The sequence below is a fragment of the Mesoplodon bidens genome, assembly GCF_964165515.1.
Source record: "Mesoplodon bidens genome assembly, chromosome: 3".
Taxonomy (NCBI): domain Eukaryota; kingdom Metazoa; phylum Chordata; class Mammalia; order Artiodactyla; family Ziphiidae; genus Mesoplodon; species Mesoplodon bidens.
In genome coordinates, this window is record NC_138178.1 from 104,403,179 (window position 1) to 104,428,370 (window position 25,192).

Below are 25,192 nucleotides of genomic sequence, written 5' to 3' on the forward strand. Positions count from 1 at the left end.
CCCTGTATGCCTGCCTCCCTTTCCCTCTGCCTGGTTCCCTGTCTCAAAGTTGGGCCTGGGGCTTCCCTGGTGGCGCAGTGGTTGAGAGTCTGCCTGCTGATGCAGGGGACATGGGTTCGTACCCCGGTCCGGGAAGATCCCACATGCCGCGGAGCGGCTGGGCCCGTGAGCCATGGCCACTGAGCCTGCGCATCTGGAGCCTGTGCTCCGCAACGGGAGAGGCCACAAAAGTGAGAGGCCCATGTACCGCAAAAAAAAAAAAAAAAAAAAAAAAAAAGTTGGGCCTGGCCTCTGATTCTCCCTGACACCATGTTTCTGCCCATCGAGGGGTCCGACATGCCTGCATTTCCATGAGTCTCTGACTTCTCCAGGCCCACCCTCGGCTCGCTCTCTGCCTGTCCCATCTCTGCCTCCACACCCTGCTCCAGGGTCTTCATCCGCTTTTCTCTAACCTGAATGTTCTCCACTTTCCTGAGTTTGCTTGCATCTGAAGGGGACCCAGGATTCTCTCCTTTGCCCAGTACTGCCCCACCTCGCTCTCCCAGCTTCTCGATCCAAGGCTCACCCTCCCTCTCTCCTCTCCCATCCTCTCTCAGCACCTTCCTTCTGTGGCTCGGCTGCCAGCCCTGTCAACCGGCCCCCATCCCCGGGTCTGCTGCCCAGTCTCTGGTTGTTCCTCAGCCTCTCTCCTCTGCTCTGGGAGCTTGGATTCTCTGGGCCTCCCCTGCATCTCCTTTTTCAAGTGTGTCCCTCTCTTTCCTTCACTTATCTCTTCATTGCTCTCCGAGTCCTTCCTAGGAAGAGAAGAAGTGCTAGGCAAGGAGAGTGGAGGAGGATGTGAGGAGAGAGATGGGACAGGCTGTGGGACTTTCCAAGGGAGGACACAGCACTTCCTCTAGCTTTTCTCTCTGTTGGTTTCCCTGGTCACCGTCCTCCAGGTTTTTGAGCCCTCTCCCTCTCTCTCCACTGCCCTGCTCCTCAGGTCTTGCCTTTTTCCTTCCCTATTCCCCTTCTCCCCTCTCCCTCTCCTCCCGTTCTCTAATACTGGCATTCCCTCCTTCTTGGCTGCTGCACTGAGAGCTCGGAGCCCAGAATGGCTGTGTGTGGTGCATGGGGGAGATTGAGGCCAGGACCTCCCAAGCCCCTGCCCTCTGTGGCCCATAGTCCCAGGCCTTCCCTGAGCAACCCAGGTGTGGCAGCGACTCCAGGGGGCCTAGGCTTGTTTAGTTGGAGGGGAGCCTGCTCCTTCCTCCACTTTCCAGCCCTCTGGCAACCCATCCCCTCCCCTCCCTTCCCCAGGGTCCTGCTCACATGTGACTCTCCCCAATCCCTCCTCTGCCTGCCTTCCCTCCAGATGGCCTGCTCTAAATGGGCCAAAGGACCCCTGTCTTCCAGCAAGACCAGACGAGGAGGGTCTCGGGAACAGAAGCTACCGTGGGAAGTAACGAGGGAGAAGGATGGAGTGCCTTGGACCAAGGGCCAGGCCCCGGGAGGAGGTGAGGAGGAGAGGAAGGTGGGCTAGGGTACAGTTCTCCTGGTCGTGGTGGGGAGGTGGTTGGAGACCGTGGAGGCCGTGTCTGGAAGGGGGTGGGCTATAGTTGCAAGTCCTTGTTCCCCCTCAGATACCTGCCTCAGACCGGGGCTGGGGGCCTACCTGCCCAGGTGGGTCACGCCTCAGGGGGCACGCTTACACACCAAACCTCCTCCCCCCAGCCCAACTTCAGTATTGTCAGAGGTGAGGGTAGTGTTGATCAGATCTGGGGTGTAGGTCCATGCAGGTGGGCTCACTTGCTCTAGGAGAGCCTTAAGGGCTTCCCTAAATCTCCTTTAACTCCCAGGGTCTCTGGGTCAGGGAGAGGGCTGGCAGGAGAGCTGTCCCCTGCTGAGGAGGAGGTGAAGGGGAGCACCGGGCAGGGCAGCACCGAGGATGCTCAGAGCCTCACAGGCTCCCTAGGGAGGCCTCCTGGGTCTGGACTCCTCCTCTGGAGCACCCACCCCCACCCCGTGTCCATGTCCTTGTGTTCCTGTAGCTGGCAGACTGTGAAGAAGAGTCTAGAGGCAGGATCTCACTTCAAGGAAAATTGCTTTATTCTGCTTCCTCCAAAGGGGCTGCTCTCCAGGCTCCAGGACTGGGAGCTTCGTTGCACCCTCAGGATGGGGCAGATCAAGGAGATGTGGCACAGCTACTCCTCGTTCAAGCCCTTTGGAAAGGAAACAAAGTCCAAACTAGCTCCGGAGAGGTGGGTGTTGGGCAGGAATGGGCACAGGCAACAAAGGGGAGATGGGCACCGATGGGGGGAGGACCACTGTGTGATCTGAGGGAGGCCCCCTGGTGGTGGGAGATGGGTCCTAGGGGTCAGTGTGGAGGGCAAGTTCTGGAGGGTAGGGCTCTGGGGTCAGCTGGAGTGATGCTTCCTGCGTGAGGACAAGGGGTCCTCTGGGAGGTACATCTTAGGTTGGAATTACAAGGTTGAAGGCCTAAACTAGGTGGAAGAGAAGTAGAAATAGCAGCTGGGGGAAATTGGGACACACTAGGTGTCTATCAGTTGGGGTCTTTGCTGACCACCCTAGGGCTGGGATTCACAAAATCATTGGTAGTCAGAACGGGAAGAACCCTAGAAATCATGGAGGACTGAGTTACCCCGCCTCTGGGGTCGTGGGGTTCAGCTGTGGGGGTGAATGAAGGGGAGGGATGCTGGTGCGAGGGGCTCTGTCTGAGGGGGACCGATGTGTGTGTGGGTGCTGCCGTGCGGGAAACCCACCTTGGCGCCGATGTCGCGGCTCTTGGCCCGCAGCTTGTTGACCTGGGACTCGGCGATGTCCGCCCGCTCCTCTGCCTCATCCAGCTCGTGCTGCACCTTGCGGAACTTGGACAGGTTGGTGTTGGCCTGTTCCTCCTGCGGGGGTTCGGGGGGGTGGGAGGATGAGGCGAGAGGGGCCAGGGGTTATTAGACTCCCAGCCTGGGGGACGGCTCCTTGTCCCCTCCTCCAGGCCTGGGCCCCATCAGGGTCACTCACCGCCTCCTCGGCCTGGCGCTTGTAGGCCTTGACCTTCAGCTGCAGCTTGTCTACCAGGTCCTGTAGCCGCAGCAGGTTCTTCCTGTCCTCCTCCGTCTGGGGGTCGGGCAGAAGTGAGCATGGCATAGTCATGGGGAAGCACTGCAGCCCCTTCCCCACTCATCAGCTTTACCCTGAATGCAATATCCTGACCCAATTCAACTTCTGGATCCTCACCAAACACGTGAGTTCTCCTTACAATTTCTTATCAAAAAAGGTACGAATACTTTTAATGGTTTGTACCAAGAAAGAGTCTAGGGAGTGGATGGGCTCCCGGAAATTGCACACAAAACTGTGTGTGTGGGCTTCCCTGGTGGCGCAGTGGTTGAGAGTCCGCCTGCCGATGCAGGGGACACGGGTTCGTGCCCCTATCCCGGAAGATCCCACATGCCGCGCAGCGGCTGGGCCCGCGAGCCATGGCCGCGGAGCCTGTGTGTCCGGAGCCTGTGCTCCGCAACGGGAGAGGCCACAGCAGTGAGAGGCCCGCGTACAGCAAAAAAAAAAAAAAACTGTGTGTGTGTGCACAGGCCCTGGGGGGTCCTGGGGGGTCCTGGAGGCCCATGGAGAGTAAGCCCCCTGTTTCTAGAACCCAGCGTGTGCTGGCAGGAACTCTGGGACTGCAGGCCTGACGGGATTTCCTGGGCTCCTGGGAAATGACATTGACTTGATCTAGGTTAAGGACAGTATGCATAGAGGGATGGTGACTCTCTGGATTGGAATGGAAAGAAAATCTAATTGACAGTCTGATTCTAGAAAACACCATAAGAGCTAAAGTCTACACTTCCCTGAGTAACCGAAAAGTTCTGAGATTCGTTTTAATGGTTTGGTGTTTTTTGGTGGTGATGACGCCAGGCTAAGGTTTGGCTACATATTTGCTTTCTGGTAATCTGTGCTGGGTGAGCTCTGCTCAAGCTCTGGTGTCTGCAGGGGAAAGGCTGAGGGGGAATGCTGAGGTGGAACTTGAAGGCCAGGAGGCTCAGAGACTGCCCTCGAGCCAGGGGACACTCAGGGTAGAACAGGGTCAGGCAGAGGAGAAACAGGGCAGCCAGGGCCTGTACTCTCACTCCTTGACCTGTAAGAGGCTAAGAGAGAACACTTCATCCCTCTGGGGTGGCTGTCACCCTGGCTTCATGCCATGATGCAGAGGCCCCGGCCCCAGAGCAGCGGCCGCGCCCACACCTGGTAGGTGAGCTCCTTGATGCGACGCTCGCTCTTCCTCATGCCCTTGATGGACTCTGCGTTGCGCTTCTGCTCGCCTTCCAGCTCATTCTCCAGCTCCCGCACCCGGGCCTCCAGCTTCTGCAGCTGCTTCTTGCCGCCCTTGAGGGCGATCTGCTCGGCCTCGTCCAGCCGGTGCTGCAGGTCCTTGATGGTCTGCTCCATGTTCTTCTTCATGCGCTCCAGGTGCGCACTGGTGTCCTGCTCCTTCTTCAGCTCCTCCGCCATCATGGCGGCCTGTGCACGGCAGAGAGTGTAAAGGAACAGGGCCCCGGGGCCCCTTCTTTCCCATCAAGGATCACCTCTTGCCCATCCTGCCATTTGCTCCCCGAGGCCCTCAAACCCACAGAGTGGCAGAGTCGCCGCTGTTACAGCACAGTGGCCTGGCCTGGACCCACAGCCCTGGTTTGAGTCTTTTGGGGAGGGCAAGGAGGGGAGCGGTCACTCACGTCCGTGATGGCCTTCTTGGCCTTCTCCTCGGCGTTCCTGCACTCTTGCACTGCCTCCTCCACTTCGCCCTGAAGCTGGGACAGGTCTGCCTCCATCTTCTTCTTCTGGTTGATGAGGCTGGTGTTCTAGATAAAGGTAAAGAAAACTACTGAATGTATGCTTTGCTGCCTGCTTCTACACTTTTACCCAGAGAAAATTAGAACGGGTCATTTTTAAAAAACATGTCTTGCTTTTAGTATTTTCCTTGCTTTGCACCTGCTTTCTCTTTTCCTGTGAAAATAGATATATTCTACACATTATATCTAAAGGGACTCAGCTCTGAAGAAAGACTTCAAGCAGGAAGGGGTCTGTACTTCTACTCCTGAGCTCTGTAGTAACATGTCTGTGCAGGAGTATGAAAATATTCCAAGGAAAATGGGAAAAACTTGGTTAAAGGGACTGTATCCTGGAAGTGATTATAGTTATAGAACGAGTGGGGTAAGGAAGAGAGGACCACATCAGTGGGTGATGTCATTCCCATATGTACTAGATTACGGAACAAAACTCCACAGGGCAGTGCAGTGAGATGGACATAAAAACTCATTACCGAGTATAGCTGAAAACAGTGTGTATGGGATTGCAGAAAAATGGTGTTCTGTGGAGAATTTGGTTTGCAAGTAGATGCAGTTGTGCTTCTTTCAACTCCAAAAGTCCCATTTTAATACAGCAAGCTGAGGCTGGCTGTCTTCTAGATGTAGGATATCACATAACAGCATGCATTCCATGACTCCCAGATCTGTGATTTTGCCAGGCACCACCAATCCACCATGACACTCTTAGCTTTTAAGTGTAGACCCCTTTCTCAAGGTTGTGGTTCCGCAGCCATGACTAACAGAGGCGAGCTGGTCCAAGAGATGAAATAATTTATGATCCAGGTTGGACATATGCTTTCTCAGGGCATCTGATTCAGAGCATTGCTAGGTGTCCTGGCTCTGCTGCTCGGCAGGTTTCTCCTGGCCTCTCACCTGGGAGTGCAGCAGCTGCACCCGCTCACTGGTCTCGATCAGCTCCTGCTCGGCCAGCTTCCGGGACCGCTCCGTCTGCTCCACCACGGCCCGCAGCTCCTCCAGCTCGGCCTGCAGCAGGTTGTTGCGCCGCTCCACGATGGCGATGTTCTCCTTCAGGTCATCGTTGGCACGGACCGCGTCATCCAGCTGGATCTGGGTGTCCTGCGCATCAGGAGAGTGGGCGTGAGAGAGGCGGCTGGGCTCTGGCCCATCAGAAGGCTGTCAGCTGAACTGGATGCTGTGGAGAGCCCCTGGCGGTGGCTCAGGTGGGACCTGTGGGAGGTGTCTGCGACGGCCCCGGGGCAGGAGGGATCTGGTGCTGTGATGGGATGCCACCCCCCAACTCGGCCACCAACCCTCTCTGGGTGAGGTGACTTCCTGCTTCCAAGAGTCACCAGGTACCTTCAGCAAGCTCTGGAGGCTCTTGACTTGCTTCTGGGCCTCGGCGGCCACGCGGTTGGCGTGGCTGAGCTGGATCTCCATCTCGTTGAGGTCGCCCTCCATCTTCTTCTTCACCCGCAGGGCCTCGTTGCGGCTGCGCGTCTCCGCGTCCAGGGAGGTCTGCAGGGAGTCCACCACCCGCAGGTGGTTGCGCTTCGCCTGCTCCATCTCCTCGTCCTTCTCTGCCAGCTTCCGCTCCATCTCTGCCTTGATCTGGTTGAACTCCAGCTGGGCCCGCAGGATCTTGCCCTCCTCGTGCTCCAGGGAGGCCTGGAGGGGGGTGGGGAGAGAGGGTCCGAGGAAGTCAGGGCACAGGGTTGGGGCAGGGGTCTGTCCATGAATTGTGGATACAAAGTGAGTTCAAGAGTGGTGTAAGTGGTTCAGTCAAAGAAGCAGAAGGAGGAAGAAGAAAAGAGAATTTGAAAGAAAGAAAAAAAAAGTCCTAAGAGAAGGTGATTCAGGCTCTCACAGAGGAGAGCAAGCTATGAAGACAAAGAGGAAAATGAAGAGAGCGGTGTTGCCAAGGAAACCGAGGCAATCAGGCACAGAATGTAAAAACCCGAAGAGGGAGGCAGAGATGGAAGCGGGGTGGGGGAGTGAAACAGGAAATGTTGTCTAAGATGTAACAGGTAAAATGTTTGTGTGAAGGGAAGTGAGTGACCGGTTCATTCGTTCATTCCACAATATTTGTTGAGTGCCTACTATGTGCCAGGCACTGTTCTAGGCTCTGAGAATGAAGCAGTGAACAAAACAAAGGGAGATGAGAACAGGGACCATAGTCTAGAGCTCAGCTTCTTCTCCCACCCCCTGCACCCCCTCTACCCCTGTGCGCGCACCTCGGCCTCCTCCAGGGCCGACTGCAGCTCCAGCTTCTCAGCCTCCAGCTGCTTGCGGACCTTCTCCAGCTCGTGGATGGTCTTTCCACTGGAGCCCAGCTGCTCAGTCAGGTCAGAGATCTCCTCTGTGGGAGGGGCGGGCCGCTCAGCTGGGGGCAGCCGGGGTCCAACGCGGGGCACGCCTCTAGGAGCCGCTGGGTGGCGCCACGTGCGGACCCTCCCTGCCCCGCCCCCGCCCCCGGCCTGGGCCCCGCACCCTGCAGGTTCTTGTTCTCCCGCTTGAAGGTCTCCAGCTGCTCCAGGGACTCCTCGTAGGCGTTCTTGAGCTTGAAGAGCTCGGTGCTGAGGGAGCGCGCCTCCTTCTGCGAGGACTCCAGCTCCGACTGCGACTCCTCGTACTTCTGCTTCCACTCGGCCAGGATCTGCGGGGACAGGACGCGGCTCACCGGGCAGCCCCAGCCCCACCTCCAGGGGCGCCCAGGCCCCTCTCCTGGGCTCAGCCTCCTCCCAGCCTCTGCCTCCTGGGAGGACGTTACTGACTCCCGCCTGCCCGCCTGCTCTGGCTCCTGGCTGCGAGCCCCCAGCCTGGGCCCACCTTGTCGAAGTTCCTCTGCTTCTTGTCCAGGGCCGCGGCGGCCGCGTTGGAGCGCTCCACGTCCACCATCAGGTCTTCGATCTCATTCTGCAGCCGGTGCTTGGTCTTCTCCAGCGAGGAGCACTTGGCGTTGACGGCCTCGACGGCCTCCTCCGCGTCCTGCAGCCTCTGGGCCAGCTTCTTCCTGCCCGTGTTGGGGGAAGGGGGGTAGTGGTGGGAGAGGGTGGGGAGGACGGAGGGTGTGGATTTGGACAAGGGTACACATTGTGAGTCTTGTAGAAAACAGTCTTTGAAAACTCAGAAGCATAGTTGGAGAAACCTGAGGACAGGCCCAGGGGCTGAGAATGGGGCAGGCAGAGGTTCTGGGAGGTGTGAAGACCCACAGCACCCGGAGGGCCCTTTGCGAGGCCTCCCTAGTCTCTAGGCTGCAGACACGGAGGACACGTGGGCTCTGAGCACCCCCATCTCCCCTGCCATGGCACCCTGCCCCAGGTGGGAGCACTCTGCCCTCAGACAAACCTTTTGTTCGTCTTATATTCGGATGAGAAACATAACGCGAGCAAAAAGCTTCCCTGAGAGGAGAAGGAGGTGGGGCCAGGGCGGGGTCCTCTGTGTGGTCAAAACGCAGCTAAGCATCCATCCCCTGTGCCGGACCCACTGAGGAGTGGGCTGGGCTGCATCCTACCCTCACAGGGGCCTCAGCCAGAGGCAGGCCGCCCGGGACTCACTTGGCCTCCTCCAGCTCCTCGGTCCTCTGGATGGCGTCCGTCTCATACTTGGTCCTCCACTGGGCCACCTCCGAGTTGGCCTTGGACAGGACGCGCTGCAGCTCGGCCTTGGCCTCCGTCTCCTCCTCGTATTGCTCCCGCAGCAGGTCACAGTCGTGTCGGGCTGACTGCAGCGCGTGGGCCAGGGCGTTCTTTGCCTGGGAGGGGCGGCACCGGGAGGCGGGCTCAGCTTTCCCTGTGATGCAACTCCAGTTCCTGCCCGTCTCCTCACCCTAAATTTCAGTATCCTCGCATAGCCTCACCTATCTCTAAATCCCTAGTGGACCTGGAACGGTTTACTAAGTACTAAAAGCAAAAAAAGTCCGTACAGCACTGCACTATTTACAGAACGCTTCCTGCCCGTCCCCCCGTGCTACTCACTGCAGCAGGCGTTATCATCCTCACCCCTGTTTTACAGGGAAGGAGACGGAGGCTCAGAGCGGTTAGTTGATTTCCCCAAGATCACCAAGCTCTAAGAGGCAGGTTAGGATTTGAGCCCTGGCCTTTTTTAAAAGTCATAGTCGTTTCCCTTTTTCACGAGCCCAGCAAAGTGTGAAGAATTTCAGGAACCAATGGAGTTTCTTTCTGCAGTTTTCAGCTTGCCTTGCTAATCCCAGGACCACCTGTACAGTTTCTGCATCCCATACCTATACCCAGTGAAGGCCATCACACTTCCCTAGTTTATTTCCTCACCTCACTCCCTCCGACCTGGGCACCCTTACTTCATGCCCTCCAGAGACAGCAGCAGAAAGACAGAGGGCCTCCGCATGGGGAATAGATTAAGGAGGCGCGTGGTAGAGTCTGGGCTATTATCCCTTTTGGAAAATGGGAAAATACTGGGTAGACGGCAAGCCTCATTCTTAGGGAAGAAAGTGATGTGGATGCGAGGCCAGCCAGAATGCTGGAGCAAGTGCCCTGAGTCCAGGCCTCACCTTAACCTCCTCCTCCAGCTGCCTCTTGAGGTCCTCCAGCTGCTGCGTATAGGTGAGCTTGCCTCGGGTCAGCTGGGAGATCAGCGCCTCCTTTTCATCCAGCTGCCGAGACAGCTCACCTGGAGAGGCACCGAGGCACGCTCAACTCTCAAAGGTCAGTCAGTCCTCTCTCCCCCAACCCCTCCCCTAACCCTCAGGTCCCATTCTCTGGAGAGATATGTGTGTGCATCCAAGCCTGGGGTGGCTCAGGAAGCTGGGAGACTAGGGTGGGGCTCACCGTTCTCGGTCTGCAGCTTCGCCCGCTGGCTGGTGAGGTCGTTGACAGAACGCTGGGTCTCCTCGGCCTTGCTTCGGTGCTCATTCATCTGGTCCTCCAGGGTCCGGCACATCTTCTCCAGGTTAGCCTGAGACAGGAAGGGGAGTCATACGATCTATGTAGGGGGTGCTGAAGGGGTGTGAGCGGTGCAATTAAAGGAGAAGGGAAGAGAAAGGCATGGAGGAACGAAAGGGTCCAAGAACTGGGTCGAAGAAGGGAAGCGGGAAGCTGAACCATCAAAGAAGAGAGAGGAGACACAGACAGAAAGTGGAGGCAGGTGGAGGGAATTGGAGGAGGGGAGAGGAGAGCAGAGGCCCACCTTGGCCTTGATGATCTGCTCCATGTTGGAGGTGACGTCGTCCAGCTCCAGCTTGAACTCGCTCTTCTCCTTCTCCAGCTTCTGCTTCACGCGCTGCAGGTTGTCGATCTGCTCGCCCAGCTCGGCCACGCTGTCGGCGTGCTTCTTGCGCAGGGCGGCCGCCGTGGCCTCGTGCTGCAGCGTGGCCTCCTCCAGGTCCCGCCTCATCTTCTGAAACTCAGCCTCGCGCTTCTTGTTCATCTCGATCTGCACGGACGTGGCCCCGCCGGCCTCCTCCAGCCGCTCACTGATCTCCTCCAGCTCCCGGGACAGGTCTGAGCGCAGCTTCTCCACCTTGGCCCGGGCAGTGCGCTCGGCCTCCAGCTCTTCCTCCAGCTCCTCGATGCGTGCCTGGGCAGGGTATAGGGGGCTCAGACCCACCGCCTGACCCCTCCATCAGAGCCCCCTCCCCAGGGCTCTAGAAGGCTCCTGGCCTGTCTGGAACAGCAGGCAGCTTAGTTCCACCAGTGGACAGGTAGAAATAAAAGGATTTTGGTGAGATGGTTTGGACAGCTGAGTTTGGGCCAGAACATTGTACATTCTCTTTATTGGAAGGAAAGTGGTTGAAGCTTGCTCTTGAAGAAGGACAAAGAGACCTGTGTTCCAAGGATAGTTTAAGCAGTTTTGTGGCAAAAATAATAGAAGTTGGAATGAGAGAGCTAGGTTCGTCTGACCAGACAACTAAAGACCCAACACAGTGTCCACTCTAGAGGTAAGAACTGAAGTCACAGACCATCAGGGCTGAAGGGGCCTTAAAAGCCACAGGGAACAAGGGAGGACATATAGACCCAGAGATTGGCAGTGGACTCCCATAGTCACCAGCTGAACCACAGCTGATGTAGGAAGCTGGGATTTCTGTCCCCAGACCCGTGAGTGTTTCAAGATCTCTTCCTATGTCATCCTTGGATCAGCCAGCCCTCCTCGAGGTGCTCCACAGCGGAACTGTGATGGCCCAGCACCTCCCTTCACAGACACAGAGCCAGTGCCTGTGATGCTGGGCGAGAATGGCCTGGAGGAGGGCTGGGGGGCTGAGGACCAGCCCAGGGACCTTACCTGAAGCTCTTTGAGCTTCTTCTGCAGCTGGCTGCCCAGGGCCTGCTCATCCTCAATCCTCGCATTGAGGGCGTTCAGCTCAAAGTCCTTCCTGTGGGGAAGGAGGGAGGGTGAGGCAAGGGAGGCTGGTTGGGCTCCAGGAGGGCCTGCCAGTGGTTGGAGAAGGTAATGAAACAAACGAGGAGCAAAATTTCATCAAAAAACCCCCAGCTTCCAGGGCTGTTGTAAGGTCCCTGAAAGTGTAACACCTGCTGAAGGATTGAAGTTTAATAGGAAATATAACAGGAAGAGCACTGTAGGTGGAGTGACAGGACCTGGGCTCCGAGATGCTCCCTTCTTTGGTCTGTAAAATGAAGGCGTTGGACTAGGTCGACTCAAAGGCCCCTTTTAGCTCTGATGGTTTTTAATTCTGTCACTGTTACTTTGGGCAACTTGGTAACCTTTCTGAGCCTTCCTTTCCTCTTTAGTAAGTGGGATTCAAGTACCATTCTTAAAAGGTGGTTTGAGGATCACTGGGATCATATATTTATTCATTCAGCAAGTACTGTGCCTGGGGAAGTGTGAAGACTTCCTGGTGAGACTGTAGACCAGGATGAGTTTCACGGCCTTTCATAGTCCTGACCCTAAAGCACCATAAGATCTTTGATCATCCAAAAATGCCCCACAGACTCACTGTTTACCAAGTGCGAAAGTGGATCTACACATTTTGGAAGATCTTGCAATAAGAATTGGAACCACAAGATCACTGAACAAAGAAGTAGCCAGACCATGCACTGCTCATACGTGGTGGCTGAGCCATTTCTCTGTGGTCCTCTGAGCTCTCTGTGAAGGACCTGAAAGGATTTACCTGAGAGGCTTTTGTGTGGAGCTTTCCTCCATGTTAAGCAACTGGTCTCCAAAGAGACTTGTGTATAAAGGGGGTGAGCTGTTATTTTCCATCCCTTTTGAGTGCCCAGCAGGAAGAGAGGGCTTGAGGGATCCGGGTTAGACTTTTGGCAGGGAGGCCTGCCGGGCACTGATGTGCGTGTCTGGGGGAGGAAAGCCCTCTTCCTGGAGGCTTTGCCCACAGTCTTGCACCTACTTATGGAGGCTGCATGAGGCTGTTGCCTCTTAGGATGGATGTCTTGGCTCAGCTAATATTGTCATGGGCAGAACAGTCTGCTGGGCGGGGGGTGGGTGGGTGGGGGGAGGAAGGGCGATGGGGCGGGGAACACGCTACTTTTTTAGCCGCTCATCCAGCTGCTGCTTGTCGTTCTCCAGATCCATGATGCTCTCCTGGGTCAGCTTCAGGTCTCCCTCGAGCTTCCGCTTGGCTCGTTCCAGGTCCATGCGCACCTTCTTCTCCTGCTCCAGGGATCCCTCCAGCTGGTGGAGAAAAGGACCAATGTGCCCTGTTAGGCCAAACATCCTTATTTGGTGATTTGGGAGCTTAGTCCCTCTGTGGTTGAGGAATCCTGAGAGGTGTCAAGACTTGGGGAAACTTCTCCAGAATGGGCCGGTTGTTGCCAGGGGACTGTGAGAGCACCTAGCATGGAGGGTTGCTCAGTAACTATTCGATAAATGACTGAATGAATGACTGTGGGATGAAATCCCAAAGCTACGTTCATTCATTCTGCATCCTATAAGCACCTACTGGATACCAGGCCCCATATTAGGCACTGTAGACACAAAATTGAATAAATCCAAGTTCCCACCTAAAGGCAGCTTCCGGTCTATGGCTGGGACCAATACTTCAGTAATGATAACACAGAGTGATAAAGAGTGATTCAGTAGAGATATGCTCAAAGGACTACCTGTGGGAACAATGATCACTGAGGATCAGATCCTGGCTAAAATATTAGAAATCCAAAGATCATTCTTGAGGAGCTTCACAAAATTCCCAAGAAAATGTTTCATGTTCTTACGAGATAACCCTCTAAATCCTGTGGTTGAAGGGAGAGACATATAGGCTTGGACATAAAGTTAAATAAGGAAGCCCACCTCTACTGTTGATCACATCAGCAAGATGAGATATATAAATCAGAATTGATCACCCCTCCCCTTTTCTATTCCCCAGCTCCCTTCTAGAAAGGTGTCAGGAGAGGGAGCACTCTCCAACCCCACCCCACCAAATATACACACACACACAAGCACAGATGGACATGGTATACCTAGGTCCTTGTGACAATCTACTTACATCGTCCACATGCTGTTCCAGCTTGACCTTGGCCTTGGTCAGGGTGTTGACCTTGTCCTCCTCAGCCTGAAGGTCATCCAGGGCCTGTTGGTGGGCCTCTTGCAGAGCTTTCTTCTCCTTGGTCAGCTTGGCAATGATCTCGTCCAGCCCAGCCATCTCCTCTGTCAGGTTCTTCACCTGTTGACCAAGAACCCCATCCCCTTTAGGGTCAAAGGTCACCAACCTGGAGACATCTGTGGAGACCTCCAATGCCAAGGACCAGGGCCACACTCAGGTCTGGGAATCCTGAGGAGACTTGGGCTGGAGCCAGAGGGAGCTGCCCTCACCTTGTTCTCTGTTGCGTGCTTCTCTTTCTCCACCTTGGCCAGCGTCAGCTCCAGGTCATCAATGTCCCTCTTGAGCTCAGAGCACTCATCTTCCAGCTTGCGCTTCTTGGCCGTGAGCTCGGCATTCATCTCCTCCTCGTCCTCCAGCCTCTCGGTCATCTCCTTCACCTTGGCCTCCAGCTGGATCTTGTTCTTGATCAGCTGGTCGCAGCGTTCTTCTGCATCAGCCAGGTTGTCTTGTTCCTGAGGGCAAGGTACAGAGGGGAGACTGTTTGGTGGGTGGGGTCCTCGCCCTGGCAAGTGCATGGAGGGACAGGCTCCACCATCAAAATAGGAGGGGAGCTCTAGGATCTCCCCAGCTGAGAAGAACCTCGGAAGGATGGGGAGAGGAAGAGTTTTAGGGCAATGTGACGGGAGCTCTGGGGGATGAGAGCCGAGAGGAAGGGAACCAGAAGTCTTTTTATCTGGCCCTCTTCCTCTGTTCCTCCATCAAAGGGAGGGAACTGCATCTGTTGATGCCAGCACTTTACATATTTACAACCTAGTGAGATGGGTGGCTTTGTTTCCCATCTAGAGATGAGGACATTGAGACTAAAAGATAATGCATTGTTCGCCCAAGTTTGCAAAATTATTAAGCTGTGGACCCAGGTTGAACCCTAGTGGAAAGCCCATGTTTTTAAGTTAGTTCTTTCTCCCTTTCCCTTTCTTTCCCTTGAGAGACCTCTTTGGAGGTCTTTGGAAGTGTTGATTCCAGAATCCTCTGCCTATGACGGCACAAGATGGTGAGCCCCTGGGTGGGGAAGTGCAGGGTGTGGGGGGGATGTGGGCAGGGTAGGGCAGAAGAGCCAGCAGAGGCCCGGGAGCCTCACCGTCTGCACTTGGAGCTGCAGGTCATTCTTCTCCTGCAGCAGGGACACCATCTTCTCCTCCAGCTCCTTGCGTCTAGCCTCCGACTTCTCCAGAGCCTCTTTGAGGCGCCCAAACTCCTCCTTCATGAGGGCTATTTCCTTCTCTGTCTCTGCGCTCTTCAGCAGTGGTTTGATCTTGAAGTAGAGCTTCATCCAGGGCCAGTTCTTGACCCCCATGAAGGCCCGAATGTTCCACTGGATTACCAGCAGGGAGTCTCTGTGGGGGCACAGCAAGAAGGTTGGTGAGAGAGCTTCCTCCCTCCTTCCCGTCCTGAGGCCTTGGCTCCTGGGTCATGGCCCTGTCCTCCATCCATCCCACACTCCGACAGCAAGGCCCACCCTGTGTCTGTATGTGTGTCGTGCCCCCTTTGTCATTTGAAGACCTGGTGTGCTCTTTCTCCTTATACTGCCCTGAACCAACCTGGGCCTTAGAGACCTGAGAACCTCCTTTTGAGATCTCTCACCTGCGTTCCAACAGCTTCTTGAACTCCATTCTGGAGAGCACACCCCGGGACTGAGCCTGGATGCGGGTGATGATGCGGCTCAGCCTCTCGTCCCGCATCTCCTCTAGCAGCCCCAGCAGCCCCGCCTTGAAGAACACCTGTGGAGAAGGTGTGTGTGGACATGACTAGGACAGGCAGGAGGGAAAAGAGGGGGTGCTTATCTTAGGGAGGCTAACAAGGCAGGAAAGAACTGGAGGAAGGAGGTCAATGGAAGCTGAAGCTGGCATGGGGGAGCCGTGCTGTCTGGTCGATGGGGAGGGCTAGCACGTGGTTCAGTAATGTTCCTGAGATGGTTGGTAAAAGGAAAGGAGCCATGAGGTGAGGAGTCAAAGGACAAGACAGGTCTTCCTGTAATAAGTTTGTTTCCTCCCTTTCCTCACCTTGGTGTGGCCGAACTTGTACTGGTTGTGGTCAATGTCCAGGGAGCCCAGCAGCTTCTCTGACCCTTTCCTGCTGTCAATGAACTGGCCCTCGGGGATGGCTGCCGGGTTCAGGATGCGGTACCTGGGAGGGAGGTGCCCGTAGTTACCCACGTTCTGCACTGATCTGCTCTGCCCAGAGAATCTGAGGCCACCTGAAGACTCCCCTCCCACCCGAGGCTGCCCATGCTCCCCCTGTTCCCTGAGCCCTGGAGGGCCCTGGTACCCACCTCTGCCGGAAGTCCCCGTAGAGGATGCGGTTGGGGAAGCCCTTCCTGCAGATGCGGATGCCCTCCAGCACGCCATTGCAGCGCAGCTGGTGCATGACCAGGGGGTTGTCTATCACCCCTGTGGCAGGAGGGGAAGAGAGAGGAGTGTGTGGAGAGAGCACGGGACTAAGAGCCAAGGGTTCTGGGTTCTGATCCTGGCTCTGCCATGTACTGGCCTATAACCTTAGCAAGTCAGTATTTTTTCCTAGCCATATTTTGAGAGTAACCGAAAGGCTTTCACAGTCCTTATTTTATATGGTTTATGCCTATTATCATAGGTGATAGCCAGGGCAAATATAGCCCATTTTCTAGAGAATAAAATAAGCCCAGACAGGTTAAGGGACTTGACCGAGGTCACTGAACTGATCAGAAGAGAGCCAGGCCTTGAACCCAGGTACCTGAACTCCTCCATCTCCTTATGATTCATTCAGAAAGGGATAAACAATCCTTACACGTGTCACCAGCGGTTGTAAGGCACTCATGAGGTAATGTCCATCAAAGTGCCTTGCACGTTACTCTGAGCTACACATTCCAAATGTAAGGCAGCACTGTGGCCAGGGTGGGAAGTAGTGTGTGAGACTCCATGGGCAATGTGATAAGAGTGTGATTTGGAAAGCTCCATGGTGGGAGCTCAGGAGGTGACCTAGAAGGCCCTGACCCCGGGGCAATGCGTCTCAGCCTTGGGCTGGGCCCAACTTCTTTGGCTCACCTGGAGACTTTGTCTCATTGGGGATGATGCACCGCACGAAGTGGGGGTGCGTGGAGCGCAAGTTGGTCATCAGCTTGTTCAGATTCTCCTGTGGCCCAAAACCCAAGAGGAAAAAGTAAACAAAGGGAAAGAAAGAGAAGTGAGCGGAGAGGAAGGAAGGGAAAGAGAGACAGAGAGAACGCGAGGAGCTAGAGGATAAAGGAGGGCTAGGGGAGACGTGGAGGGGGAGAGGATGGGAGGCAGGAGGGACAGTGAGCGAGGTGAGATGAGAAAGGAGTGGGAGACGAGGCCAGCAGATGAAGGGGAGAGAAGACAGTGTGGACAGGATCTGGAAGGGCCTGAAGAGACTGAGAGGGAGGAGCTGGGGATGAACCAGGCAGGGGGCGAGCGGGGCTGGGGTAGCGCTGGGTCACACACTCACCCTGTGCAGAGCTGACACGGTCTGAAAAGAGGAGCCTTTCTTGGCCTTGCCTTTGCCCTTTTCCATAGCTGTGGGAAGGAGAGTCGAGAAAACGGGACGAGTGTGCATGTGGGGAGTCTGGACAGGGGGTGAGGAATCACAACCTCCCTTCATATTTAACCTGCAGGCGAGGGTCTTCACTGTGGGTGCCTCAGCTTCTCCACCCAATTCTATCTCACTGAACCTGTAAAGCTTGGGGCCCAGCCTGACATGGAAGTGGTGGGGTGTAGCACATGACCTGCCTCAGAACCACGGCAGAAATCCTGCTCCCAGTCCCCTGGGTCCCAGTCTCCACTCACGTGTGTCAAACCCAGCATAGTTGGCAAACAGGGTGCCGAGCATCTTGAGTGAGGATTTCTTGTACAACTCCACCACCGTCTCGTTGAGCGGGTCTTTGTTTTTCTGTAGCCAGCCTATGATGTTGTAGTCCACGGTGCCGGCGTAGTGGATCAGGGAGAAGTGGGCTTCCGGCTTCCCCTTGATGTTGCGTGGCTTCTGGAAGTTGGCGGACTTGCCCAGGTGGTTGTCAAACAGCTTAGCCTTGAAGGTCATGTCAGTGGCCTTGGGGAACATGCACTCCTCCTCCAGGATGGACATGATGCCCATGGGCTGAGGGTGGAGGGGAGAGCATCACTGAGCCTGCTTTAAGCAGATGGAGATGGATCCTGCTCTAGGGTCAATATTTGCAAATGGAGATGCTCCTTTGGGTATTAGGTATCAGTGTCAGCTCTGAGTACAGTTATCTATTGACTGGCACCTGTTCAAGCCTTCCCAAGGTGGGACTTTGTTTGATTTCGGAGGGACCTTTGTGAAAGTCTGGGAATGTGGATGCTACAGGTGCTTTACATACCACTCCATTGCCCAGATCCCTGAGATGATGGGGTTGAAAATAGATGTTCTCTTATGCTCCCCTGTGCCACCCTCAAACTTCCTGCTCCTTGATGAGTAAACCAGGGCCGCAAACACACTGGTGTGGGAGGCCATCCTTGAGGTGCCCGTCCTCCGTGTGTCCATTCTCAAGCCTCTGGAAACTCAGCTCTCCCAGGCACCACCCTCTCCTCGGTGATCAGGATAATGCAAGGTTCTGTGAACTAGGGCTTGGGTTTCGTCTGCTGTCTGGATCGTGATCCCCAGAAGGGAGAGGGGTCTGCCACTTTTCTGGGCCGTTCATGCATGTGGGGTGTGAGTGGAGAGTTCAGGCGGAGGGGCTGAAGCGGCACCTTCTCAATGAGGTCGATGCAGGCCTGCAGGTCCATGCCAAAGTCGATGAACTCCCACTCGATGCCCTCCTTCTTGTATTCCTCTTGTTCCAGCACGAACATGTGGTGGTTGAAGAACTGCTGCAGCTTCTCGTTGGTGAAGTTGATGCAGAGCTGCTCAAAGCTGTTGAACTACAGAGCGGGGGGTGGGGGAGGGGAGCAGGTCAGACAGGCAGCTGTCCGTGGCCCATGGGGTGGGCCCAGGGCTGCGTCCAGCCCGGCAAGGGGTGCAGCTGGTCCCTCCCCTCCCCTGTCAGGGCGGGGAGGGAGAGCCCCCTGAAGACACATGACCGTCTCCACCACTGCGGAGCCCACAGCCGTCCCCGCGCCTGGCCTGCAGCCGGCTCAGCCAGCAGTGGCTGCCTGTGCGAACCAGTGAGTTACTGTTCTCCCGGCCCCCGGGCTCCCCACTCACGTCGAAGATCTCGAAGCCGGCAATGTCCAGGACGCCTATGAAGTACTGGCGCGGCTGCTTGGTCTCCAGGGTGGCATTGATCCGCGTCACCATCCAGTTGAACATCTTCTCGTACACGGCCTTGGCCAGCGCCCCAGTGGCATACGCCACCTGGAAGGTGGAGGAGAGGCCCGGATAAGAGAGTGGTAGGAAAGAGTGAGTTGCAAAGCTCCCACTGCACCATGCTAGCCCCCCATTTAGCTTCTGAAGATGACCCACCTGCTGGACATTCTGCCCCTTGGTGACGTACTCGTTGCCCACCTTCACCCGAGGGTGGCACAGCCCCTTGAGCAGGTCAGCTGAGTTCAGCCCCATGAGGTAGGCAGACTTGTCGGCCTCTGGAAGGAAAGGGCAGGTAGCAAAGTTGGTAAAGGATGAGATGACTCCTCTGCAGATGTAGGCTTCAGTGGCTCCACAGCTGCTCCCCGCATCCCTGACTCCCACCTTCGGTGCCATCTGGCTCAGCCTGCTCCTCTCGCGGCTTGAGTTTGAACTTCATGTTTCCAAAGTGCATGATGGCTCCCGTCAGCTTGTACATGGAGTTCTTCTCCTCTGCACTGAAGCCCAGCACATCAAAGGCATTCTGTAGGCAGGCCCCATATTGGTGGAAGCCAGAAATGGGAGTATGGCAGGTAAGTGAGACTCCTCTTTAGCTGGAGAGAGATCTTGTCTCCCGAATCCCTGTGAGTTCTGAGACCCCCATCCCCAGTGGGGAACTCCAAAACTAAGACGGGAGGTACAAGAGCCGGGTGGGGTGTAGACTGCCTCAGCCCCAGCATCAGTGGTCAGGCTGTTCGCTGGAGGTGCTGTGGGTTGTCCACTCATGTTTCCTACTGTTACCCCTCTTCTAGGCCCTACCCTTGCTTCCCTGCCTGGACTTTTCCTATGTGTCTATACCTGTTCTTTACCTAACAGCCTGCCCCATGCCCACGGCATCTGCATGACCACCACTACCCCGTTTCCCTTGCTAACGCCTTGTTTTTTGGCTTGTCTGCTTCTCTGTCCCATGGCTTTCAACCCTCTCTGCTTTGATTAAAAACACCAAGTACTGGCCTGCCCTGTCTTACCACACCCGTACCCCAGCACACCCTGGTTATAGGGCACATTCTGGTCCTCAGGGAGCGCCATACCACTTTGAACAACAGACAGCCAGTGTCTTAACTCTATTCCTGGGCCAGTGAACTGGCCCCATTTACCCCTGACCGCCAATCCCCTCGCCTCTCAGCTGGGTCCTCACGCACTTACATCAGTGGCCATAAGCTCCTCTGCATCATCAATTGATTCCACAGTAGTCTCTCCTTGGGAGATGAATGAATAGTCATAGGGGTTGTTGGTGATCAACAGCATGTCTGGGGGGAGAAAGACATGGTTAGAATGTGGGTGCAAACCCCTGGCCCTCCCTGGGGCTATCTGCCACATGACCTGCAGAGCACATGAACAGGGCTTAACAGGGTCCTACATCCCACAGAACTGAATCCAGCAGTGCCATAAACCCAGGGCCTGTCAACAAGCAGCTGCAAGCCCAGGTGACCAGGTTGCCATGGAGATAGTTGGTCTCGGTTGGTAGCTGTGACTCACCCAGCAGCTCAGGCTTTTTGTTAGACAAGATTTGGTAGAAAATGTGATAATCTCTCTCTGCTTTCAGCTGGAAAATAACTCTGGATTTTTCCAGAAGGTCTGTGAATAGTAGGGGAGAAGAAAGAGAGGAAGAAAAGGTTGGGATTTAAGTATAAGGAAATAGAGAAAAAGGAATGATAAATGTAGTGAGAAAAGGACAGAGGGAGAGGGAGACAAGAGAGGGAGAGAGACGCATACACAGACACACAGAGATGGAGATGGAGTCCCAGAAGGAGAGAAATGATCTCCAAGAAAAGTCCCAGAGAAAGACACACAGATGTGCAGACAGAGATGGAGAAAGATCAGAGGAAGTCTCAGAAGGAGATGAATATATAGACCTAGAGACACAGAGATGGAGAGAGGGAGAGAGCCTGAGGGGCAGGCCCCTAGAGAAAGACAAAGAGGGAGGTTGAAACAGAGATGGTTGGAATGAGGGTGAGCTCAGGCTGAGCCCTAGCAGATCCATGGCACTCACAGGTCTCTATGTCTGCAGATGCCAACTTTCCGGTGGCCCCAAAATGGATTCGAATGAATTTCCCCTGGAGAGGTGGAGAAGAGTGGTGATGAGTTGAGGGAAGGCTCATACTTGACCCCAACCCTTGACCAGCCCAAATCCCAAGTCCAAAGTCAGGGACCACTCACAAAGCGGGAGGAGTTGTCATTCCTGACGGTCTTGGCATTGCCAAAGGCCTCCAGGGCGGGGTTGGCCTGGATGATCTGGTCCTCCAGGGTGCCCTGCAGAGGTCAAGAAGGGTAGCAGGTGAGAGGCCTCCTCCTCGCTTTTTGTGGTGCAGGCCCCTGGAGGACAGTAGGCCTACCTTGCCTGAGGTCTGCTCTTTCTTGCTGCGATCGCCAATGGCGGCAATGACAGCAAAGTACTGGATGACCCTCTTGGTGTTGACCGTCTTCCCTGCCCCGGATTCTCCGCTGTCGGGACAGTTGGGCTTATTAGGCAGTGAACAAACATTGTTTGAGACCAACAAGCCTAAAGTCAGGAGAGATTGCCTAGTTTTACTTGGCAGGGGGAGCCCTGAAGCAGGAAGCCACCAGGTAATATGCATCTCAAACACACAGCTGTACTCTGACGTACATATGGTAAAGGGTAGCAACCAGGAAGGATGCCACAAGAAGGTGTGGATTTGGGCAGGTGGAACCTTGTCTTAGCTGGGCAAAGTCAATCAGAGGAGATGGGCCTGGGCTGTTTGGAAAAGAATGGGTGGGGCTGGAAGAATGCGGAAGGTTTACGAAGGGAACGATGAAAGAAAATGAAGAGGTGAAGAAGACGTGGTGTTACTGGGATTATGGATAAATGAGTGATGAGCTGGAGGGGCGTGAGTGAAGGAGATGGGAGAGGAAAAATAAGAGAGGGATGGGAAGCAGAAAGGAAAGGGGGAGAGCAAGGAGAGGTCAGGGTGAAGGCCAGAGAAGAAATCAGAGCTGGTGTGACGGTGGAGGGAAAGAGAACCGTGGGTCTATGCACAGGGCCTGGGGTCCTGATAGGGGCTGGGCTCAGGGAGATTCTGGAAGGGAACAGGTAGGAGCCACACTCACGTGATCAGGATGGACTGGTTTTCTCTATCTGGGGGGGTAAAATGGGGAGGAAAAGTCAGGAGCCACACAAGATGCTCCATCTGGCTTCCCCCCAACACCCCGCCCCAGCTCCCGGCCTCTCTTCGGCAACTCCCAGAGGCCTGAACCCCTCCGGAGGAGGAAGGGCCCTCAGGAAACCCTTTGCTTGGGGCCTGTCACCTGTCAGCATGTACTGGTAGGCGTTGTCGGAGATGGAGAAGATATGGGGCGGCGCCTCGCTCCTCTTCTTGCCCCGGTAGGCGGCCACGACCTCGGCGTTGTACACCGGCAGCCACTTGTAGGGGTTGATGGTGACGCAGAAGAGGCCCGAGTAGGTCTAGGGGAGGCAAACAAGGAGTGAGTTGCCAGTGATGAAGGGGGAGGGTTGGCAGTTTTCGGAGTCAGAGAAAGGTCTTAGGAGAGGAAGAGAAAGGAAAACATATGAAGGCGTGCTCAATCTGAGGAATCCCAGCCCTCAGGGTATTAGAATTGCACCAAGGATGCAGGGATTGGGACAGAGTGCAATACTGCCTGGGCACAAAAGACAGAAACTCTCGGGACTCCAGGAGGTGGAAATACATGGAGCAGGAAGCCACTAGATTGAGAGGGATGTCCCGGGGTGCACTCACGTAGATCATCCAGGCTGCGTAGCGCTCCTTGAGGTTGTAGAGCACCGCGGGCTCGTGCAGGAAGGTCAGCATGGCCATGTCCTCGATCTTGTCGAACTTGGGTGGGTTCTGCTGCAACACCTGGTCCTCCTTCACGGTCACCGTCTGCAACAGCCCATGTGCAGGCCCTGCTGTCAGCCCCCTCAGCAGGGATAGGATTTGGGCAAGTTACAGGACAGCGATGCTCATGAGATAAGGACCCAGGGTCCCAGAGAAGAAAGACCGGATGCTGGGGATGAGAAGGGCTATTTGGAAGGAGTAGGTCCCTACCCAGAGGAAGGGCAATCCTGGTGGCACCCCTCTCCGGCCACCCAGGTGTGGGGGGCATCTATGGTGGCCTCTCACACCGGCCCTGCCACCCACCTTGCCATACTCCGTCTCGGCGGTGATTTTGCCACCCTCTCGAGACGAAATCTTGGCCTTGACGAACTCCTCTTTGACATCAGGCACGAAGACATCCTTCTTGAGGTCGAAAGGCCTGGTCTGGGCTTCCAGCCGCTCCTTCTCCGACTTGCGCAGATAGGGGGCGGCCTCCCCAAACGCAGACATCTCTGCATCCCCCATGGCTGCGCCTGCATCGGGAGGGAAAAGGAGCTGGCTGCCCTCCCCTCCACTCCCCTCTCGGGGCTCTCCCCTTCAGCAGGAGCCCCGAAGCCTAGCACTGTGCTCAGGGCTCAGGAGGGGTCACCGAGAGTCCCTCGTTCCTTGAGCTCATCCTCTAGCCCGAGAATGCCCTAGCAAACCTGTCGGGGCAGAGGGGGGAGGCTAACTTCTGTCCCCCATGGGGCTCTCCTAGAGGAGGGAGGAGTGTCCCCGGCTTCTGGGAGCAGGAAGCTAACTATACCCACTGTACCCGTCTTTGAGCCTCATCCCTCCCTGGCTCCCTCACTAGTCACAGGTAAGAACTCCTGGCCACCAAGCCATGCTCCCAAAGCAAGGCAGAAACTAGAGTTGTGTGTCTTCCCAGATCCCCCCACACCCCATCTTCAGCTCTCCTTACCTTGGCTTCTCGAATGTGCCTTTGAGAGGAAAGGGACTCAAGCTGGCTGGGGCCTGGAGAGAAGGAAGGCTGGTCAGGACTACTTCCCTGCCTCGCCCTGGCCCCGCCCTTCATCTTCCCTCCTCTCAGGCCTGAACATGGGTGGGCGGTGGTGGTGGCTTCTCTGGTCGTGTCCTCTCTCTTGCTTTCCCCGCCCAGGTTCCTGATGTCAACTCAATGAGCCCCTGACTCCTCACTCCTGGCACATGGCCCCACCCTTGCCTATCCCCATCTAGTGAAGCTTGCCTTTTTGAGCCACCTGACCAGTGGTCACATTTTGGGGCTTTACAGCTTACAGAGCGCTTTTATGCACGTACTGCTACTCAGTCCTCACCCCATTCTACAGAGGAGGAAATCTAGGTTAACCGGATTGCTTGTCCAAGAACACGTAACAATAAGTTGTGGAGCCAGGACTTGAACCCCAGTCTCAGGACTCCAAAGCCAGTTCTCATCCTTCCTGTCCCCGTTTTATCGTCATTTGTGGCGAACGCAGTCAGAGAGGAGCCCCTGTGGGTCTCTTCTCGTAGACAGACCCATGGCACAGCCTAATGCTCTCCACAACAGACGTGCACATTCAGTATGTATACAGCACAAGTACAATGTCAAGGGTACGAAGACAGGAATAGCCACACCACGTGCCTGTGCCTGGGGGCAACTTTTACAGGGGGCACACACACGGCAGTGGGCTCGACTCCTGGTTGTGCACACGAGCCCTTCCGCCTGCGTGGACGTGGGTAGTTACACATCGCAAGCCTCACAAGGCTAGCATTTATGCGCACACTTCTTAAATAATCGTCCTCCACCTTCCTCTCGCCCCTCCCCACAGATGGACCTACCTGTCCTCGGGCCTGATCATAAACATGTCTCCCAGTTGATATTTTTGTGTCTTAGGCAGTGAGGTACATAGCCTCCCTCACCATGCATTCAGACACCACACACGCGCGCACACACACACACACACACACTCCCCTCTTGTGCATTCTGGTCCCACATGCTCAGATACAGAAATCTCCCCCTGTAGCACATGAGCCCCCCACTCCCCTGGCACATACATGCATGTTTAGACCTTCCCATGTGTGCTCAGTGACCGGACCTGGTACTCTGCATGAAGCCCTGCATACAGCTTGCTGTTTCCAGGGAGCCCCTTTTGAAACCTGGGGTCCCTTTTCCCAGAGAAAGGCCCCCAGCTCTACTCTCTTACCTGAGAGCAGCAAGGAAAGAAGACAGAGTGCAGGACAGAGCTGTGGAAGTGACCTGGTCAGGGGCTGTATATATGGGGCAGCAGGGCGCCCCCCACCCCCACCTGCACCCAGTCCCCAGCCAGATTTAGAAAGGACTGTTGTCACTAGAAGCATTTCCCCCAGGCTCCCCCCCCTTCCCAAACCGTGCTCCCCTCCCCGCCACCTCCAGCTAGGAAACAATTGGAAGTGGTTGTCATTGTTATGGCATGGAGTGAGCAGGGTCTGATTCCAGGGGGCGGGGATGGCTCCAAGTACAGCCAAAATACCTCCCAGGCCAGGCCTCACATTCCACAGCTGGCGGGAGAGGGAACTGACCACGACCACCATGACCTCAGGCAGGCAGGGCCCTGGCCCTCTGTTCCCCGTCTCCCCCCCGCTCCGTGCTCTCCTGGCCCCTGACACTGATGCCCTCAGGGCCCCTGCCCACCAGGACCAGCCTGGTTCCTCTTGCACAGTGTCCTTCCTGCTCCTTGGCCTGGGTCCTGCATCCAACTGTGAGATAGGAC

At 55.7% G+C, this 25,192-nt stretch overlaps 1 protein-coding gene across 1 annotated transcript; it reads right to left on the minus strand.

Annotated features, from left to right (window-relative positions):
- Positions 1 to 2,637: 2,637 nt before the first annotated feature.
- Positions 2,638 to 22,970, minus strand: LOC308614063 (myosin-7; the record flags this gene model as incomplete). Its single annotated transcript, XM_081228274.1, has 38 exons — positions 2,638 to 2,667; positions 2,763 to 2,897; positions 3,019 to 3,114; positions 4,237 to 4,512; positions 4,725 to 4,850; positions 5,730 to 5,933; positions 6,174 to 6,482; positions 7,049 to 7,173; positions 7,305 to 7,470; positions 7,644 to 7,827; positions 8,372 to 8,568; positions 9,343 to 9,461; positions 9,620 to 9,746; positions 9,978 to 10,367; positions 11,070 to 11,160; positions 12,289 to 12,434; positions 13,246 to 13,422; positions 13,572 to 13,814; positions 14,441 to 14,696; positions 14,944 to 15,080; positions 15,363 to 15,486; positions 15,632 to 15,749; positions 16,380 to 16,467; positions 16,801 to 16,868; positions 17,139 to 17,448; positions 18,060 to 18,230; positions 18,514 to 18,663; positions 18,772 to 18,890; positions 18,997 to 19,135; positions 19,798 to 19,901; positions 20,131 to 20,229; positions 20,645 to 20,708; positions 20,812 to 20,904; positions 20,988 to 21,096; positions 21,721 to 21,748; positions 21,919 to 22,075; positions 22,368 to 22,511; positions 22,770 to 22,970. 38 exons carry the CDS (start codon positions 22,968 to 22,970, stop codon positions 2,638 to 2,640), a joined length of 5,820 nt encoding a protein of 1,939 aa, XP_081084400.1.
- Between the last annotated feature and the right edge of the window lie 2,222 nt (positions 22,971 to 25,192).